The 22,563-nt window shown below is 34.9% G+C and overlaps 1 protein-coding gene across 5 annotated transcripts in view; it reads right to left on the bottom strand.

Moving 5' to 3' along the window:
- The window catches only part of LOC134527883 (tyrosine-protein kinase Fer), a 143,967-nt gene that overhangs the window by 11,329 nt on the left and 110,075 nt on the right, over window positions 1-22,563 (bottom strand). For all 5 annotated transcript variants that reach the window (XM_063360884.1, XM_063360882.1, XM_063360886.1 and 2 more), the window contains one exon: window positions 16,178-16,300. In XM_063360884.1, coding sequence (XP_063216954.1) covers window positions 16,178-16,300 — 123 coding nt within the window. The remainder of the gene's footprint in view (window positions 1-16,177; window positions 16,301-22,563) is intronic.

Raw genomic sequence — 22,563 nt, 5'->3', positions numbered from 1 at the left:
TAAATTAAGTCTTGATGAGAAAGTCCATGAGCTGGAAGCTAACCATTACAAGGTGATGGTCAGGTCCAAGCAGGTATGTGACATGGCCATGTGGTGTGTAGCACTAAGAGGACAGGAATTAAACATGTTTCAAAAATTGTTTACTTCTGTGTAATTTAGTAACTTATTAGTGTTAACATCACCCACACAATTGTGTGACTGTTTAGTGATTCACAAGAATTGTTTCAAAATCAGTGAAATCAACTACATTAGGGTTTATAACATACTAAGTACTAGCAGAGTTTTACCTTTGCTTACAGTTATATTTAAAAATAAATACTCCACAACTTTTAATAACTGACAAAAATGAATGTAATATATTAGCATTTTAATCACATTCTGGACATGCATTGCTATGCTACCACATATTTTTCTTCACAGTCATTTTGAATTAACGTATAGGGACGAAGGTAGGGTCAATTTCAAATGGGTCTCAGATATATTAACAGCATGGAAACTTTTAATACAAAAAATAACATCAAACTAAGAATGGTGGGAAAGTAGAGACTGCTGTCAACATTGTGGGTAGGGCCAAGGGGCTTCCCGAAGTAAACAAATGGTAGAGGGGGGTTCAGGGATTAGCGCCGAGCTAATATTCTGTTACCAAGGACAGGTTGCACAGTTACTGGAAATACTTGGACACAGAGTGTTGGAAAGATTAATGAGAGAGTGGAAGAAAATATCGGTGAAGGAAAGATGAAGGCAATGATATTTGCTGACAATTTGTTGGTGAGGGGAGAAAAGGAAGGGGATGTACAAAAGCAACTAACAGCATGGAGTGAGAAAGTAAGGATGTGGTATGAGGTTAAGCATTAAAAAAAGTGAAAGATGGTATTGATGAGGGAAAAAAAAGGGTGTAAGGTGATCCACTGAATTAGATTATGTTGAGTTGAAGGAGGTGGAAACCTTTAATTATATAGGAAGTATATTGGAGGGAGAGGGCAAAACAAGGAGGAAATAGTAAGGAGAGGACAACAAAGAGATGCACTCTACAGGTGTTTGAGAGATTTTGAATGGAAGAAGGAGGTGCCATTAAAATGCAAACAAGTGTTGTACAATACCTATCATGTGCCCATAGTCGCTTATGGAGCAGACACTTGGACTGTAGATAAGAGAGATGCTGAAGATCAGAGAAATAGGAATGAAGTTTATAAGGAGTGTGTTGGTAGTTGCGAGATGCGACAGGATCAGGAAGCAAGCGTAAAGGATTTGAAAGAGAACATGGAAAAAGCAAGACTGAGATGGTACGGTCATTTGCAGAGAATGGGATAAGAGAGAGTGTCTAGAAAAGTAATGGTGTTGAAATACACAGTAAGAAGGCCCCAAGGAAGACCAAGGAGGAGATGGAAAGAGCAGATTGTTAAAGGAGTGCAGGAGAGATTACAGACTGAAACAGAGTGAAAGAGAAATGGTGCAGTGCTGGCTGCAGGCTGGAAGCAGTGGAGGAGGAGGAAGAGAATGTGGTGGAAGAGGAAGAGCAAAGGAGCAAAGGAGAAGGAAAGGAAAGGAGGAACAGAAGGAAGAAGATGAGGGAGAGGAGGAGGAGGAAGAGGAAGAAGATGAAGAAGAGGAGGATGAGGAAGAAGAGGTGGTATAAGAGAAGGGAAGGAAGATGAGGGAAAGGAGGAAGATGAGGAGAAAGTGGATGAGGAAGAAGAGGAGAAAGAGGATGAGAAAGAAGAGAAGGAAAAGGAGGTGGAAGAGGTGGAGAGAAGGTGAAGGCTGAGGAGGAGGGGACACTAGGTTCAGTAATTACATCTAAAAATTAACAAGGTAAAAATATTATACGGCAGAAATTTTTGAATACAATACCTGTAGTGCTTCATGAGGACTTCAGCCAGGCAGCTTGTAATACAGACAGTCATTACACTCACACATACACACATACCATTACTATTATCCCCAACATACTACACAAATTACTTTTCATAACTACATGGGTGAATCTGTAATGGATCAGAATGTAATGTCCATAAACATGTGAGTGGAAAGAATATTCATAAACACATTCACTGGTAAAAAAAAAGGAACTAAAATAAAAATAAGGTAAGTTTATCCCACTTACTCAGTGAAGAGATATAATCACTTCGATTGTTTCATAAGACAACAATTTTTTTGTAGACAGTCCAAAACTGCTTAGTACCAAACTTTTCCTTTGCCACCTTCAGAATTTGCTGTTTCTCATTTGTTAAAGACAACAAGATTACTAATGAAGAATCTTTGTTAGGTAAACTCCACTGATCTTTCTATCACATCTTACCATCCTCAATCCTCTTAATGTCGTATCCCAATGATCCCTGCTTCTCAATGTTTTTTGCCAATACCTACCAACCAATGTATCCTACTGGTACCCACCCAGCAATGCATCCCAGCGATTCCTACAAAATAATTGTATCCCAGTGATGTGTAACTTCATGTCTGCCTTAGCACCTTACCTAACAATAAGTTTGTGTTTTATATCGATTTCAGCAAACATTTCCTCATAGTTTCCAACTTTCCAAAATTCCAATTAGAAAGAAATTAAAAAAAAAAAAAAACTAAAATTAGACATAAACAATATGCCGTAATTCTAACGGAAAACTTAATGTTAACAAATATGATTTTAGTTTCATTATTTTCACCATATAGGTTTTCATACATTTATTAAAAATAATAACCTTAAAATCATTATTTTAAAATAATGAAACAAGTATGTATACAGGATTACAAGCACACAAGAAAAAACCTTTTTCACATACCTCACAACAAGATAAAACTTTTAAGTTAAAAGAACTGTAAACTAACAAATTCACCAATGAAACAAATTGGTTGAGTTGCAAGATATCCCGTCATATGAATGAACAGTTTAAGGCCCTGTAAAAATGTAAGCAAAGAAACTATACAATTGGAGAAATTTACAGTACTTCTAAGACAGTCACACTCTATCTGGTTTTCTAGAGATTTAACATTTGCTTTTTTGCTGCCTGCAAGAATGTGTCACTGAAAGTCTGTTAATTGCATTTCTTCTTCAGAAACCTATTACACTTGATATTAGATACATTTTCAAGAACAGTATTTGAGAACGAAACTGGGTTCTGTTCTTTCTGACAAGGCTGAACACTGTCTCATATTTAGCTCTGCTGTGTGGTATGGTCAAAATCCCTAGCATAACGCTGCTTAATCCATCATATTTACGTTCACCATTAATGCTTGACAGATGTAGTACTTTGGCCCATTTATCTACATCTAAATCTTCTGTATTATCCCTCTTAGCCAAGGATATTAAATCTTCCAGCTGAAGAAGTAAGAACTGATTGTGAAGCACATCTGTTGCCTCATTTCTGGTCTCATGCTATTTACGGGAAAAAGAAATGGAAACAAGTCTACAAACAGAAACTGGCTTCTGGAATTTTTTCAACAGCTACACTTGCTTTCTGTACAACTTCATTTCTGAAGGGAAATTTGTTGACTATAAAGTCACATGAGAAGACAAAAAATATTTTCTTTAAGAAAAATAAAACATATTCATATCCGTTCTTGTCACTGCACTTAAATTCTCAGATGTTTTGCTGATTTTCAGTGAAACTGTAATTTACATGAAACAAGGCAGAGGTTTCCAGAACATTTGGCTTCACAAATCTCACCATTAATTCTTTGAAAAAATCAGTAATTAACTGATGTAACCAATGGATTCATGGAGATTAAGACTACAACACAACATTAAACTTGTCCAACACAGGAATAAATGTTCAATAAAAAAAACAAAGAGCCTAGTTAATTGGAGATAAGATATACACAAATTGCATTCTTCTTGACTGGCTCCACTTTGCATGGTTGTTCTAGTTTCTTTTTCTTTCCCACCAAGTAACAAAAACTGCTGCTCAAAGTTTGGTCCCCATCAGTAGGACAAGATTTCTACTTGTGGTTTCCTTCTGAGAAATTTCAGTTTTGTTTACAGAATCCATCGAACACACCACTAAATTCTGAGCAGCATTCTCTCCTTCAAAGAAGAAGGTTTGGTTAACAGGCTTCTTTCGAATTGTATATGTAGACAATCCTGAAGGTCGTTGTTTCTATGTCCGCACTTGCTCTTTAGGAAAAAAACATTTCAACTAGCTGCTTTAAGCTTTTACCAATGTAAACCATCTTGTGCAGACATGTTTCAATACCTTTCTCAGCTCTTTTCCATGCAAGACTTGCAATTTTTCAAACTATCTTTGCACTTCAAACTATTTTCAAGATAGTAATATGTGTCCATTAGAATCTCATAAATCGGTATAGGCACCAATCCGACTTTTCCCAGCTGCCAGGTTTATCAGACGACATACACAACCTATTCCTACTATTTTTTTTTTTTTCAAAACTGCTATAAATACATTTTCATAACCCATCATCACTGACACATTGTCTGCAGAAAATGTTATAAAGTGGCTGACAGGTACATTTAAATGTTTGAATTCATTGAGAATAAACTTACCAATATATTGTTCTATTGGATTAAGTTCTGGTAATGGAAGTACAGTACTTCTTGATAGAAAAAAAAACCATTAGATAAATCTTAGTATCTGAGTCGTTTGAGCTATCAGTAGCTAAGGAATAAGGCCCAATTAGCACATTTCTCACTATTGCTTCTCTGGTCATTTCTGCCATTTCTATAATTATTGCTACAGTTTTTATCTTGCCGCATCTATATTGCTTCAACTCTTCAGAATTCGGAAACATGTGAAGAAATAATGGACCCGCATGATCTGCTACACTTATTGAGAAATTGTGTTCTAATAAAAAAAAACTCATGAACAAACACTTGGCTCTCATGACATTACCTAAGCCACACCCTCGAATAAGCCTTTTTCCAAACTATTAAAACCAGACCTTGGAACCATATTAAACTTTGTATTAATTTTTTATTTCGGACTTGCATAATTCTGCCATTATAAATTGCCTTAAAAGGTATTTCTGTAAAAAATAAGAACATTCTCAGTATGTACCTTTGTTGACGTCTACCAGTTATTTTTTTCAGCACTGTATTCTCGCCACAAGTATACTATTTAAAGTTTCAATACTTCCATTAAAATTCCTAACATAAATTGTAAATACACATGTCTACAGATATCAGGGAGTAAATATTTCATTTAAGGACTAACTGTAAATGATAACATGTTAGCCATGATGGAAGGAAAATATGATCATGAATATAAAATGACTACCCACTGCAGATGCTTTGATTCCTGTAGTGAAGCGCCACCAACATTTTGACCATGAATCACCAAAATCAATGTTACGTTATAAAGAAAATAAATTGGAAACTGCTGAAGAATCACACGCAAAAAATTATCTCCTTTAAACTAAAATAAACATTCTTACATTACCACCCACCATCACTCATTATCAAATCTTATTTTTTACCTACATTCTTGTATAACACTTTCTTACAATACCACCATTCCCATTTCCTAATCAATTTTAATCATTTTAGGGTTTTTCAGCCACTATAGATTCCCTTCAGAAATCATTGCAATGTCTTTCTCACAATAACACACATTTTCAAACTACATGCAATATGTCCATCATCCATTTAACAACAGCAGGTTAACCAACCTTGGAGCTTGAAGAAACTTGTGCTATGCAGCACTGCCATGCAGCATTGCCAAGTTTTGAATAAGCAGTACATAGTGATTATTCAACACGCATTTTACGAAAAATTGTGCGCAAATTATTCTGGTGAATACATTAATATGTAGAATCAATTTTAAAAAGGTCACAGCTAAACTCACATTTTTTTGTAACAAATGACCATTGAAGAAACCATAACGATGCAGAACTAAGCTCATCTCAAAAATTTCTCTGACTTTTCCCGATTTTCCAGGTGTGTGGCCACCCTGGTAACAAAAGGTTGGCACGCACTAAGCACGCACGTGGCTAGCCTGTGCGGTACATGAGGATGCTGGCTGCATATGAGGATGGATGAGTCGCGAGATTGCTCTGCGACTCGCAACTTCCTGTAAGACTGTGACTTACTCCGTGCCAGATATGTCTGTTTAATAGTGCGAACTCCTTCCAACTATCAATGCACGTTACCTGTATGATTAGCTATATGTATTTTAAAAGTAGAACCCGGCAGACGTTGTCCTGCCAGTGTTTATTTATTTACATCTATATATCTCAAATGGAATCTATAATGCATTTTAAATGGTATTCCATTTTACATTCACTCATCAAATACTAATCAGTCACAATCACTATTTGATGTTATTGAGGATTAAGGACAGTAAAAATCACAATATACCAATTTTTCATGGCAATCTGTTGAACGGAATAGAAGTTACTGCGCTGCACGCTATCTAGTGGTGAGTTATAGCAAAATGGATGCAAACGTTGTCTTGCCTGTGTATATTTATTAATTTTTTTATATCTAAAATGGTTTGTATTTTACCTAGAATCTACATATAATGCAATATAAAAAATTTGGAAAAATTAAAGATAAGTTATAGTGATAAGATTTCATTACATATATTTATTGGTATAAACTATATACTTATTATTTAAAAATGATTCACTTGAATGAACAATAATTTTAGACTATTCTTTTTGGTATGTAATTGAACTAATTAAAAATAATTTAAACTAATACAAAATTAATGTCTATAACCTATGATTTTTTGTTTACCCACGGCGATCGGTTGAACGGTTTAGAAGTTGATACACTGCAGCACCATCTAGAGAAGAGTTATAAAAAAATGGATATCGCGTAAATATTCTCCATGTTCAAATATTTATGTATACCAATTTTCATGGTGATCTATAGAAGTCGATGTGCAGCAGCGCCATCTAGCGACGAGTTACATGAAAAATGGATAGCATAAAAACCTTCTCCGTGGAAAAACACTTTTATGTCGTTGCTGTTACTGCAAAAGGTTGTATGTCAAAAATTGGCATTTTTAAATTTTTGGCTGTTTGTGTATTTCGGAAGGCAACCTATGTTGTGGCAAAAAGTCGTTTGTCAATAACTGTAAAGTAAGAAGATATAAACAATTAACAAAAAGTCTTATGTTACTACTGTGACATGTTGTTACTGCAAAAAGTCGTATGTCAGAAGTGTTGAGGTGAACCAGCTGTGTTGCTTTGATGTTTGTTCAACATTAACGATCGTTTATGAAAGTGTTTAGCTGCATTTTATACTGGGACATATTAATAATGGTAAGAATGTGGTCTAATAAGCTTAGCTTGGCTGATACAGAACTTATAAAAGTACAAAGTAATACTGGCTGTTTCCGAATAGTCACCTCATTCTTCGGATTTGTATCCTTGCAAAGCATTGTTTGTAGGTTATGTTAACATTAATTGTTCTTTAAACGCTTATAAATAATGAAATTAGTACAAACACGAGACATGTTACAGTAAAAGCAATGAATGATGGCAATTTCTTATATTTAAGTTAGCTTTGCTTTTACTGGCAAGTGAAAAAAATATTTTTAACAGTATTTTTATATTAATTTTCTGAACATAAATCCACACAAATATTCAGAAGCAAAGTGTTATATTGGTAATAGTATAACAATAAAAAGATGATAAATTTTTAAAATCATTTTCATTAATTAGACTTGTAAAATTAAAGTCACAGAGTAATAATACATGCCCCGAACCTCACATACTCATAAAATAGACCTGACAGCATTTTATCACTATGTTGAAGTATTAGGCGGAAACATTTTGTAGGTATGATGATTTTGTGGGTAGAATTAAGTGTCACTAGCAATTACTGTTTCAGGTAAGATGTTTGCAAGAGGAAAGCTCATGGTAGACATATGTGCTCAACAAAGAAGCAATAATATTGCTTTGCATAATGAAAGCAATAGTGAATACGATGGGCAAAAGATGACATCTCTGGATCTTGGAGCTGTTGAAGAAGTCTCCACAAATGTGTTGCAAGAAATAGATAATAACTCAGTTACCACACAAGCTAGCAATAATATTTCCATTCAAAATTTAACACCATGTGAAGTTATTAATAATAATTTAGTATCACATGAAGCAACACTTGAAGAGAAGCATCACAATAGGAAAAGAAAAGGCGAAGGAAAACCAGAATAGTGGGGAAGAACAAGTAACAAAAAAAACCGAGAGCAAGGAGATAAGTATTTGGGTTTAAAGAAGCAAGAACATGGAAAATATGTCCTCTGCAATGATCGTAATGAACGAAAGATGGAAGGAAGATGTGGGTGCAAAATAGGGCAGAAAAAAAAGTCATCTTGTTTTACTGTCACTGAAGCTGAAAGAGAGAGAATATTCACTAACTTCTGGAAAGGTATGGGATGGCAGGGCAAAATGGCTGTTATAGCATCTCTTGTGGACGTTGTAACACCTACCTACAGACGTTCAACATCTGAGGCACAGTCATCTCGGAAAAGTCAATCATTTATCTATTTTCTAAGAACAAATAATGGGCGTGTACAAGTTTGCAAGAAAATGCTTTTAAACACCTTTTGTCTGGGGGAAAAATCTGTACGCTCATGGGTACTACAGTCATCAAATTTGCCACAACATGCAGAAGAAGAAAATGATGAGGATGAACCACAGCTGCTCAACAAAAGTCAAATTAGCACACAGCTCTTGAAATCAGCTCTAAAAGAAAAAGGACAGAGTGTTAAGGAATTTCTCGATTCCCTTCCGAAAATGGAAGCACATTATTGTAGATCTTCGTCAACTCTGCTATACCTTGGCCAGTATGGGAAACTAAACGAAAGTTATACAGAGAGTATACAAGACAATGTGAAATCAATGGAAAGTCTACAGCCTCTTGGACCCTATTTTACAGAGTTTTCATGAAGAAGAGGATTGGCTTTTACCAACCAAAGAAGGACCAGTGTGAAATCTGTATCAGAAATAAGCATGGTCAAATCTCCGAAACAGAATATCAGGGGCATCAAGAACGTAAAGAGCACAGAAGAATCCAAAAAGAAAGGAGCCGAAAATATGCATACTGTTGGTGTCTACGCTGTTGATATGCAGAAAGTATTGTTATGCCCCGACATCAAAGCATCGAGTGCGTACTACTAAACAAAACTCAAGGTTCATAACTGGACTGTTTATGATACGGTAAGCACAGATGACTTTTGTTTTTTATGGCATGAGGGAAATGGAATGCTTGATAGTGATGTATTTGCATCTCTCCTTTTCCGATTTTTATCAAATCAGATAAATGAAAAAGGATTGAATGAAGTTATAGTGTGGAGTGATGGTTGCAATTGCCAGAACAGATGTGAGATGTAGGAAATGCGCTCCTCCATCTGTCCATCTCAACGGGTGTGACAATTTATCAGAAATACTTGGAGGTAGGTCATACCCAAATGGAGGTGGACAGTATCCATAGTATTATTGAAAGGAAGATTAGTAAACATGAGCACTACGTTCCAGCACATCATGTGAGAGAAATAAAGGAGGCAAGGGTAGAGCCAAGGAAGTATTTTGTTGAGAGCTTGAACTATCAAGAATTTCATATGTTTGCTAATGGCTACTACACCAGTATTCGTCCTGGTGCAAAGAAAGGAGATCCAACAGTGAACAACCTACGTTGCCTTATGTATGCACCAGATGGTCATATTTCTTATAAGACAAACTTTCATGATGAATGGAAAGAACTTCCACGGAGACCAAGGCGTGTTGTAGATGTGTACAATCCTTTGAAACCACTGTTTTTGGATTTGCAAGATCTCAAATTTTGTTTGGAACCGGATTATCGTTCTTTTTATGACAATTTACGACATGATAAGTGTGCTGTAAATGTAAGTGAGTGTCCTCACATCAAGCATTGATAATTGACTACCATTCATTGGAATGCCATTGTAATAGAAGGATTACAATTCACTAGACATTTTCAGTACGAAACAGTTTAACTTTCCATTGATGTTCGTGTGACTAAATCACAATAGGAAAATGTAAGTACATGTGACACATGAGTTGCTATGTGACTAATGTACTGAGTGATTATAAGACATTAAGCTTATGGGTGGTAATTTCTGCATGTAAACATGTATCTTCTTTTGCAATTACCTATTAAAGAGTGATTTAAGGAAGTTTAAAAGTAATTTAATGTCAATTTAATAAGTTCAGTTGGCTTTATAATAATATTCTTTGAAGGCATTTGTCATTTTTTGTGGGAGAAAACTTTGAAATTCTATGTTAAATAATGTTAGACATTCTTATTTACATGTCAGCTACTTTGTGCAAAAGGTCGCATGTCATTTAATATCTCCGGGAAGACTTGTGCATAAGGTTGTATGTCGTATGCAAAATGTCGAATGTACTGTAGGAGCAGAAAAATTGAACTGCAAAAGGTCTTATGTAACAGAAATAAGAAACTTATAAATATGTTTACCAAAAATGTATTCCTAATAGAATTCTAGCATAATTCTAAGAATACTACCAAAATTTCATAACATAATTTGATAACCCTGATGAATGAAACAGTTTTTTTGATCTCCTGGAAAGTGAGACATTTTGACATACGACCTTTTGCAGTAACAGCGATGATGTGCCAACTTACATGGTGAACGGTCAAATAGTATCGGAGTTTATCGACGTCATAAATACATACCAACTACCAATTTTATGTCTCTCTCTCTCTCTGTGTGTGTGTATATATATACGCACACACTGTTACATTTATTCAACGATCAAGGATATTAATGTTACTAGTACGGGTAGCGACACAGGCGCATTGACATTATTTATCGTCATCAAAGAACAAAGAAGACTACTATAGTCAGTGTCACGTTTTACTCAAAGACCTGCCTGACGGCCTAGTCAGGTTTGTCCTGTGTTGACATTAAGGCTTTCCAGTGACCTGCAACAGAACTCACGCTTATCTTAGTCAGTCTGCAACATTCAAGAGCCCTTAGCCACATTGGTCGTCCCACACCCTCCAACAGTCCTTTCACTCATGCTCTGCTGTGAGCTGGTGCGCAGCATTACCTTCCCATTTACACCAGCTGGCGCTCAACCCTTTCGCTTTCACCATTACATTCTCCTCTTTCCCATCGTGAAATTACATAAGTGTGCTTTTACACACCTAAATCTGTCTCTGTCTAACAATTTGTGATGTCACTATGGAGATATTTTGTTTAGTAGGTATAGGGAAATGTACGTAAAATGTTGTTTAGATTTTGTTCAAATGGCGCTTATCAAGAAAATTTTAATTTTTATGGTAATTTGATTTCCATTAAAGTAAATTAAAAGATAAATTTTATACATTTAACTAGTTAATTGCCTCATAATGATCAGGTAAGTTTTTTATTGGCCGTTTTTCTGTCTCCCTTCGACCTAGGTTTCAAATGGACAAAAGCTATGAGAGCATTTAATTTTGTCCATTTTTTGATATAGCTCCAATTTTTTTTTTTTTTTGTGAAATAAATTAACAACTCAAGTATGGTTGAAATAGAGTTTAACATTTGTAGGAATGACTCCAGGTAATTGTTTGCGACAATCGTGATGAATGCCACTCATCGAAGAGAACATGAGTAATAAAATAGTTTATATTTAAAAACTGCCTGTAATAACAAAATACTATGCAGGGGAAAAATAAAGTGGTGGTTGTAGATAAGGAAAAAAAATTATTTTGATGGTTAGTTCAATGTCATCCGAAAAAGCCATTACTTACAAAAATCAAGGTTAGAAAAATAATAATCTGTCCTCCTGTGATATAAAATATGTAATTTAAATGTTTAAAGTTTATTAGTCATTTCACAAAGCTTCTAATATTAAAATTTTTAAGGTTTTCAATTCTGCAGTTTTAATTGCAAATCTGCCACTCTACTTCACTAAACTTAGCTAACAACACTATAATTCTCTACATGCAGCTTGTTATCCCTCTTTAAAGTAATGGTAATTTCATAGAGAAGGTTTTCTACTAAGAACATTTAATTCCGAAAATGTTGCTAACCTAACCTAACCAAAACAACCACACCAATTTACAGTATTTTAAATGCATCTTACGTAACCTAACCCATCATTCACACAATTTTACAGTGTTTGAAAGAAAACTGCCTACTCCATCCAGCCATTCACATGACTTTAGTAGAGTATTTTTAAAGAAGCTTACCTAATGTAACCCAACATACTAATACAATGGTAAACTCCCAGTAAACTACTTGAAATAGTAAAATACTTGAAATATCTCAATAACGATTTACAGAATCATCAAATATAATGAAGAGAACTGAAAAATAAAATTTTAAGAATTTAATGTAAATTTCTGTAGAAGAGCTTAAACTCCAGAAAATTGCCAGGATAAATACTCAAACAACAAAGAAAAAGTACTCTGTAGCATTAATATTAATATTTAACCCATTGTTGTTAATGCTTTAAACAGACCATTACAGAAACTTATAATTAAATATCTGCAAATATGTTTTTTTACGTTTTCAACCAAAACTTTGGGACACATTTATTTTTTCCAAAGTAAATGTTGTAGCATTGCAGTATACATGCCTTTTATACTAATAAAAGTGTTACTAAGAATGGGTTAGGTTGCCAGTATATTTTATTCTGAATTTATAATTATTTAATAATCATGTTTCTTCTGTCCTCCGTTCAACTTTGTTTTGCTACTTATAGTTACCTAATATTATGTGTAATGAGTTTTCTCTATTATTTATTTAAATTTGAATATTGTATTATAATTATATATTACGTTTTTATTAGAATGCAGAGATGCATAATGATTCTAGAACAAGGGACTGTGTCTGGGGTGAGGTGTAAAAAGAGAGAGGCATAAGAGGCCTGTAGGTGCGAGTGAGAACGAAACAGTGATTCCCCAATAAGAGAGAGACAAAAGCTGTGATTCCCCACTGGTCGTGGGAACTGGTGATAACTACTGTCTCATGGTGTGGGAGAGAGAACGAGGATGTAAAGTCCCTGGCTCTGTGTGTACAAAACTGTTTTCAATGTATGTCGCATATTCCTATTGGCTTGTGATTTGTAGTGTGAATGAAGCATGTGTGTGATTGATCGGTGAGGTCATGTGACTGCCCTCCCTGCGTGAAGGACACAGTGCCATGATTTCACCAGTCGTCTGTCGATCGCTGCACGAGGAGGGCGCGTTCGGTGGCTTCTCACCAAATATGTAGGAGAATCGTGGCGACTGTGTTTCGCCAGGTGCGGCCAGGTTTGAGGCCGCACTGATTTCATGTACTTACAGTAAGATGTTACTGAAGGACTTAAGCTACGTTTGTTTTCGTTAATTCTCATCGCCCGAGCTGCGAGCAATGCTCGACAGGCGGATATACGTGTTGAATGAGTGAGCAAAATATTGAAAGTGATTGGATTCTGTTGTTTCGTCTTTCGGACAATAAACCTCTCGAATTAAAAGGAAAGAAAATCTTTTTATTTCATATAACGAATCGTAATAATGCAACTTCTTTTAATTATACAAGTAAACATTTATATATTAATTTATGTACCAATATAAGATACATTGATGGCTAAATAAAATGTTGTAAACTACTAATAATTCAGTTGACAGTGAACCTGCATACTACATAAAAATTTGTAACAAGGTTATAACTTAGAAAGCCATTAAAAATTAAACCATTATTTAAATGTTGTGACTTTATTTTGCACATCTGTTTAGGGCAAGTCCTACAGCTGCTATAACAAATTGTAATTTTATCACTCTAACCATACCTACCTTACTTTGTGCAATAATCATTGTCAAAATTTCTTTTTTTGCACAAATACATTCAATTTGGCCAAGTTATAGTTTTAAAAGGAACGGTAATACTTTATTTAATTCACTTTTGTTCTTTTACTGTTATCTGAGCAACCATATTACACACAATTTAGCATTCTAACATTTCATATTATCAAACTACCATTAAAACTCGTGCTATATTAGTAGTAATATCATCTGCCGTATCTCCGATAATGATGAAGCAGATATTTTTTTTTTCATCTTTTAAGACTCCACTGGCTTGCAATATTTGCATGTTTTCTTTGTGCAGACGATAAGAAATATATCCACGGATCAGGCAGTCTTCTATACTTAGGCCATGCTCTTTCCCTCTACCTTAACCTCGCATCTTCATCACCAAACGGCTGTGGCACAAAATCAGTGACACCTGCCAAGCATTGTGTTTCACCGATCCTTCCATCTTAGAATCCTTAATATTCCTGAAAGACATATTATCGAAGTAATCTTTCATGGTAACCTAAATATTACTGACAGATAAAGATGCTCACCAATTTCTGCTGAGCATAGTGTCTCAACGACTATTGCTTGCATAAGTTGTTACAATCCAGGTTTGCCCGGCTAAGCAACCGAGAATAGTAAGAAGACATTTTAATCCCTTGAAAAGTTTACACAAAATGATTTTGAAGTTTATTTAAGTTAGTTTTGTTCCCAACATCAAGGATTAATTATTCCTTTAAATAAAAGTTTTTATTTGATTGTATTTAAAATAAAAGAGTTTTTAAGGCAGTCTTTTGTTTAGTTATTACTTCTCAAAAAAACAGTAGATCAAAACTTACATTTCCATAAATAAATAAATAAATAAATTTTCCACACATTCACTGGAGACTTAGCTTGTCACTCGATAAAAAAATTTAAGTCCCTTTGTTTTACTTTTAACAAAGGTATCAATAACCCGCGGAAAATATCCTGGGAGGATGACAACGGTTTACAAATAACAGGCGTGAAATTAGCTATTTGTAAAATCTCACTTCATATATGTGAGCTACCGACGATGCGGCTGCACGCAGCGACAATCAGGCGACAACTAGTTGAACAGCGAAGTTGTCTTCCCTTATAAAAGTGAAAACAAAGGGGAGGTAACCCCGTGTCAATTGACCAATCACCATAGAGAACTAGGTACATGACCATGTAAGGATTAGTACTGGAAAAACATTTTTCTCTGAAAGTCTGGAAGGACACATCACCCCACCTCAAGGTCTGTTCAGATTGGCTGGGGAGGCAGCTCCCAGTAAAAGTTCTAGTCCATTGCTGCGCAGTCGTGCACCTACGCACTGGGTTTTCCCAACAATGCACTAACTTCAGGGGTGAAAAATAACTTGCTGGTGACAGTGTATCGCGCTCGTGTCGCACCAGTGTCTTCCTTTCTAGAATGTTGTAGAATATTACAGTCTTATTGCCCAGAGAATGTTTTCAAATTGCAAAAACGTAACTAATAGACATACTAAATTTAACTGACCACGCAAAATAGAGCAAATAATAATAATAATAATAATAAAACTACTTTCATCTTTATGTAGAAACTAACCAAAAATAATAATAATATTGAAGCACAATCAAAATACCTTAAATGACTATGCATAATACAAGAAACATGAGTATAAATTAATTACGAAACATTAATAAAACATCAGCAACATAAAATATTCTTAGTTAATTGTTAACAGTAGTGGGGGGGGGGGGGGGGGGAGGCCCATGAATTGTTACAGGAGCCATGGTGGTTGGGCGCTCAGGTGTCTTGCTTCCTAGCAATAGTAAGGCAATCTGGGTTAGACTGCTGGCAGGGTCAAACACAGATTTTTGCAAGACAGAATGTGGTGGACCCACCTTCAGCCTATCCAGGTCGCCACTTGCATGGCACTTAGATGACTGCAACCCTGTGCAACCTCCCCCATCATATTCTCTCCAGAGTGCTTGGGTGCACTTCAGATCATGTCTTCAATATTCCTGCACTTCAGCACTTCTCAACTAAGGGCTTGGCTACGGCTTTCAGGAAGGGGAAGGTCAAACATAGATGGACTCGAAACCAACCAGTGTGTGGTCTGGTCTATGACGAATAAGGAACCTTCCTCAGTGGAGTAGAAAGGGGAAGGGTAAGGGGAAGAGGTAGGAGTAGGGGTAGGGGAAGGGAAAGGGAAAGGGGATGGAGTGAGGTCAGTGATAGCATGTTACAGCAAAGAAGGAAGGGTCAAATATGACATATGATTGTTTTGCCCTCAGACTGAGTCTGAACCATCACATTCTCCATATGTACTTACAATCACTTCAAAAATTTACTTGATGGTTTAGTTTAAGCAGTAGCTTTATGCAATGGTAAAAGAGCAGGAAAACTAGATCTTAGATCCACATGATTAGGTAACCTATACACATATTTGCACCAATAATCCTTTAAACAATCAAGTTGGCTTTTCTAACCTTCATCTATCCGCTCACGAGCCTTGCTGTTGCTCAAACCGCTGTATGGCACACTGCCTTTCGAAAATATTTCCCATGTTAGAACTCCATAGCTCCACACATCACACAAAGAAGTGTATTTGCCTGCAACCAAATACATAATATTTGTTATAAGAGTTTCTTTTTTGAAATGAAAGGTTCATTATCACTCCTTATAGGCCTAGAGCTACTAATAGTTTTTTTTTTTTTTAACATATAATCAGATTAGTGGAAATAGATGGTTTAGTCCAAAATTTAGAAAATGTTTTTAGTTTCCAATACTTGTGAGAAAAAAAGTGAAAAATATAGTCTTTTTAATATTACTAAATGACAAAATTTACATTACATGAAAATACACACTTTATTAAATGTCAAAGTCTAAGAGTACAGTTACAAAATGTAGGCCTGAGCAGCACTTACAAAACTTTACCCTGGCCATTGTTATTACGATAACGTTATCCTGATTTAATATCTCAAAATACTTTAAAATGTCCAAGTTGTTAAAATATTGTGTATTTTTTTATTTAATTTGCTAACAACAACAGTGTTAAAAACAAATGTACAGCACACAAAAATTACTAAGTTTTCAAAGAAATTTACAAAACTATAGGTCAGCGCAGCACTTAGGTACTTTTTATTGGCTGTTAAATTGTAAGTTTAAAATTAATTACCAATCTAATTCTCATCTTAAAACAATGTGATTAATTTTGAAATCATAACAAATTACTTTTAAAAATGGATTTGATGATCAATATTGCAGATGAACAGAATACAGTTGAAAAATAAAAAATTTCAAGAACAGCATGTCGTGTAATACAACAGCCACTTCGGACAACCTTTCTAGTAGTCAAACCTACAGAAGATTCACTAAAATATAGTCTGAGTCATCTCATAAGCTTCATTTTCAGACTCAAACAGCTGGCAATGGAACCACAGTCTTCTCTTTGGCATTACACATTTAGGAGACTAAGGCACCAATAAACATGTTAACAATTCTTCTGGAATTACTAGAGATTCACTTAAAACATAGAAAATAAAATTCTTTTCTTTAGCACTAGTTAGCATGTTCTTTTAAGTCTCTGTAGCATTGCACTCAGTAAACCTTTTCCTTGCACGTTGATGGGGATGTATGGTACGTTGTAATCATACTTGTATTCAATTATATTTTGGATACTTCTTTTCATGCTTGAGCTATTTTATGTTAAGCCAACACATTGTATTTCCCAGTGCATCTCCGTTATTATCTTTAACTAACCGTGATGTAAGATTTGGGAGGTCCTTCTTATCACTTTATTTGAGTTATGATATGTATGGAGGGGCACTTTTTCTTTCTTTCTTTCTTTCTTTGGCACTATGCATAGAGTCAGCCTCCGTGTGATAATGCCTAGATTGCTTAAAGGTCAGAAGTTTGGATAGTATAAAAGCAATGGAGTGATATTTTTATTCATATTTGTCTGCAGCATTCATCCAAAAAGAGTGACTATTCTGTCAGTGTATCTGGAAAAAGCTTCGGCCATGAAAGTAAGTCAATTATTATCTCAACACTAACTCTTCTTCCATTCAGTTTGCTCCAAGCAATATATTTAAAGGCTTTGCCTTGTAAATTGCAAGGTTATAGAATCTGATGAAAGAATTTCCAACAAATACAATTTTAAAATAAATAATTCCTGCCAGAAATGTTGGATAATTTTTATTTATTGCTTTCTTTGTCGTTAGCGTTCACGTGAAGTGCATCAGATAAAATTTTTCTGTTCCTAATTCAAATTTTGTACTGGCAAAAACAACAGTCTTCTTTGGCTTGATGAACAAAAAATTGTAATAACAATGCAATTTTCCCCACTTCATAGTGGCCTTTGGTATGTAATAAATGTTACATCCACAAAATTCACTGAAAGGAGAAGACAAACATGTGTACAGTGAATGTTTTCCAGACAAAAAGTAATTTATATATATATATATATATATATATATATATATATATATATATATATATATATTAGTGATGGGTCGATTCCGATTCCGGAATCGGTCGGTTCCACCGATTCCTGCATTGTTTTTAAGTTTGCAAAATACATCTCCTACGCAATGTAAAAAATATTAAAATGCATGCAAATATAATTTTTAAACTACATAATACAATCTTTTTTTACGGAACTGATTTACGAATTTCGGTGATTAACGTATTTATTTACTTACACCGCCATTTTCCCTACAGTACAAATGCAGTATCTATTTTCCCGCTTTAAGCTAAAGCATTTTTCGGAAATTACGTTGCAGCAGCACTGCATTTAATAGTAAAACTTCAAAAATAATAACAAAAAACCATAAATGTTTAAATAAAATAATGTAAATGTAAACGGTAAGTAAAATAATGTAAACGTTAACTATTTGATCATGGCAGCTACATTTGCCATTGTAAACAACCTAATTTTTTGTTTGTACTACCTACCATGGTAAACCATACGGCCATGAACCAAATCTTTGGTGACGTGAACTGCACTTTAAACTTTAAAGAATTAAAATGAAATAATTTTTGAATGTGATTTTACCCAAATTCACAGTGGATTACTGCGACCATATTAAAATTAGTTTAAAAGCAACATAACCAAATTGCTGTAAATCAGCGTTCTTGTGCGTGTTCAACGATGCTCGTTTTACATTAGATATATTTTGGAAAGGCAGTTGGCTAATCTGAATTTCCAAACATTGCTGCTGAACAGTGTTGCCAACTAAGGGGTATTCCCCCCAGATTTGGGGTTTATTGGTTGCTTATGGGGGAAAAATTTTACATCTGGGGCTAGGGGGAATTTTGGGGGTTTTCCGCATATCTAGGGGGAAATTTGGGGGAATTCCATGTATATTTATGTATGTTTATTTCTGAAGTTGGCTGTATGTTTGCATGTTTCATAAACTGTTGTTATTGTGTTGTTCAACAATTCAGCATTATTTATGATTTATCTAGTAATCTTACAGTGTTCTTCTGCATTCTGCAAGTGAACAAAAACTAAAATCAGTCTTTTGTGATGTAATTTTGTAGGTAAATCTAGCCTATATTATGCCAAACAAAAAAGTTGATCATAATTATTTGCAGCGATTCAGGCCAGAGTGGTTTTCTGATAATGAACTAAAGGACTGGATTCAGGAAGTTACAGGACAGCCAAGCAAGGATAAATGTAAGTTCTGCATGTGTATTCTGAAGGCACACAAAAAAGATTTATCTGCCCATGCTAAAACCAGAAAACATAAAAAGGCCGCAGAACCATTTTCTTGTTCGAGACAAGGCAAGCTAACTTTTCAGCCAGTTAAGAAAACGCTAAGCCTTGAAACTGCCGCTGCGGAAGCTGGTATGTGTTTGTTTACCATCTGTCACTGTTCTACCAGATCTATTGATCATCTTGGTGAACTAAATAAACACATATTTCCTAGTGCTACCAATGCTGAACTGGTGAAAATTCATCGCATAAAATGTAGTGGTGTGATTAAAAATATTATTTATCCCCTTTTCATTGATGACCTGAAATGTGATATTGCGGACAGCTACTATATACTAGTTGACGAGTCAACAGACTTAAGTGTTGATAAGCAGCTTGGAGTTTGCGTAATTTATTTCTCAAAAAAAGAAAATTGTGTGGTGTCAACTCTCTTAAAGATTTCTTTGCTGGATGCGGGTGATGCTGAAAGTTTGTTTATTGCTCTTCAAGCAGTCATAGAAGAATTACATTTAGATATGCAGAAGTTATGTGGGGTGAGGACCGATAATGCATCTACAATGACTGGTATAAATTCTGGAATGTATGTGAAAATGAAATCAGTTGTACCTCATCTCATTTTAATAAGATGTGTTTGTCATTCAGTACAACTAGCTGTATCGAAGGCAGTTGCTGACTGTATGCCCAGGAACCTTGAATTTCTTCTGAGCAATACCTACGCATGGTTTTCAAGGTCTTCAGGACGTCAGCAGTCTTACAAATTACTGTACAATGCCATTAATGATGGTGAAAACCCTCTCAAAATTGTAAAGGCAGCAAAAACAAGGTGGTTGTCTGTTGAGGAAGCTGTATCTCGTATACTGCAACAGTGGCTTGAATTGAAAAAGCATTTTGAAATATCAAGAGTCAGTGAAAAGTGTTATACAGCAGAAATACTATTTCAGATGTTTTCTGACATTCACAATGAAATATACCTGGCATTCCTTCAGCCTATTCTACATGAGGCACAGCATGTGAACCAATCATTCCAGTCAAATACAGCAGATCCCAGCAAGCTTTTGAATGAACTTGTACTGTTGATTCAGAGTCTTGGAAAAAGAGTTGTACTGCAAGGATACAATGCTCCTGACCTCCTAAAAGTTAATGTTAATGATTATTTGAGCCCCAATCCTGTTAACTTAGGACATGCTGCTGAAGTTAAGATGAGGGAAGCTCGAAAACAAGGAGTACTGAAAGCTGATGAAGAAACTGAAAACAGGGGGCGATGTAAAGAACTTCTGATTACTTTAGTCACCCAACTTCAACAGAGACTGCCAGAAAACATGGATATTCTTACTAAAGTATCTATTTTTGCTCCTGAAAATAGCTTGAGAACCATTAAACAACCAATAGTTCCACTAGCAACACTGATGAAAAAATCTAATGCAGAAATAAAACTCATAGAAAATCAATGGAATAAAGTCAACTTTGTGGAATGGCAGAATATATCAAGTACTACAGCACTGTGGGCAGAGATTCTAGGCTACAGGGATGCATCTGGAATTAATCCATTTCAGAATCTTGCAGAATTGGCAATTCAGTTCCTTGTTTTGCCGTGGTCCAATGGCGAGGTAGAGAGAGTTTTCAGCCAAATGAATTTGGTTAAAAACCGCCAAAGAAACAAGATGGAAATTGGTATGCTAAATGTGATTTTGTGTGTTTGTGCTGGACTCAGACGTAAAAAGAAATGCTGCAAAGATTACACATTCCCAACTGATGTGCTGGAAAAAATTGGAACTATGGCAGCGTATGGTGATGACCCTCCAGCTTCACGGGGAAGTTCATCAAAAGAACCATCTAGTGTGGAAAAATCAACTAGAACTGATTACTTGACTCTGCTACTGAATGAAGATGATTCAGACAATCCGGACCCGATGGCCTGGGAATCTTGGTTAACTGAGTGCTAAAAATGTTTCGAAGTGACTTAGTCTGTGTTTTTGCATAAAAAAATTGCAAACGAAAATAAGACTACATTATACTGGTGAGGTGATTTGCCTACATGTGTGTATGCTGTTTAGTTGATAAAACCGTTAAAGTGTTTAGTTCTTGTAATGTTTTTCCTTAAATTAAATTTTTGGTTTTTTTTTTGCCTCATCTGGGGGTTTTTCAAGTACCATATGGGGGGATTGTGTCCCCATGAGTTGGTAACACTGCTGCTCAAATGTTCGTATATTTATATTACCAAACATAAACAATCTTTTGAAAGTAGTTGTGTTAGTTTAACTGAATTGTTTCCGATAAATTTCTGAAATGAATTAAATGTTAACACGCAATTATTTGAAGAGTTTAAATGTTTTGTGTAAGAAAATCTCACCATAAAATGTGGAAATTTTGAGATGCTAAAACATGCACAGAACTTTCTTACTCAAGAACCGAAAATTTATTTTCTCTTTACGGTTGTGAAGAACTGCAAGACTGGATGGATTTATTCTTTTCACAAAGTAAGATAATTAAATTCTAGGTAATATATTAAAACGTAAGCATCTCTGACATTTTATTTTAGTGTGGTGCATATTTGTTTCTTGTCATTTACATCATAATGAGATAATAAAGTTTTATTTTTACATTTCCCTCTTTTTATTTTTTTTCGCCCTGGTCCCTTGAAATATGTATAAACGAGGTTTTATTGTCATTTTATTTGGATCATTATGTAGTTGTGATTGAAAATAAAATTCTTAACCTAACCGTACAAACCTCTTTTTTTACAATAAATTAATTGAGTTGATAATGTAAGGTATCTAAAGTTGGTTAAGTTATAACATTTGTAGCATTGCAGAACCCTGCCCTCCTAATTAAATAATTTTCTTTTAAACTTATTTTTGTATAGGTAAATATAAATAAGTCAATGTTTTTAGAGTGGTGTGTATGTTATGAGACAGTATAATCAGACGTTATGGCTATTAATATATGTTATTTTTACTTGCTATGTGTTTTAAGAAGGTATTTTGTATTTTAGTAGACATTTTTAATCATTACTATTTTTTATGTAAGTATTCACAAAGAAGTCGCTGTACTAGAATTTTACCTGTTTAGGCCTACTTTTTCAGGTTTTTCTCAACAAGTTTAATTTTGTAAAGTAATTCGTATTATGATTATTGTTCTTAATTTTAATTAAAGTGT

The sequence above is a fragment of the Bacillus rossius genome, chromosome 1 (assembly GCF_032445375.1).
Source record: "Bacillus rossius redtenbacheri isolate Brsri chromosome 1, Brsri_v3, whole genome shotgun sequence".
Classification (NCBI taxonomy): domain Eukaryota; kingdom Metazoa; phylum Arthropoda; class Insecta; order Phasmatodea; family Bacillidae; genus Bacillus; species Bacillus rossius.
This window is presented reverse-complemented; position numbering and strand designations above follow the sequence as displayed.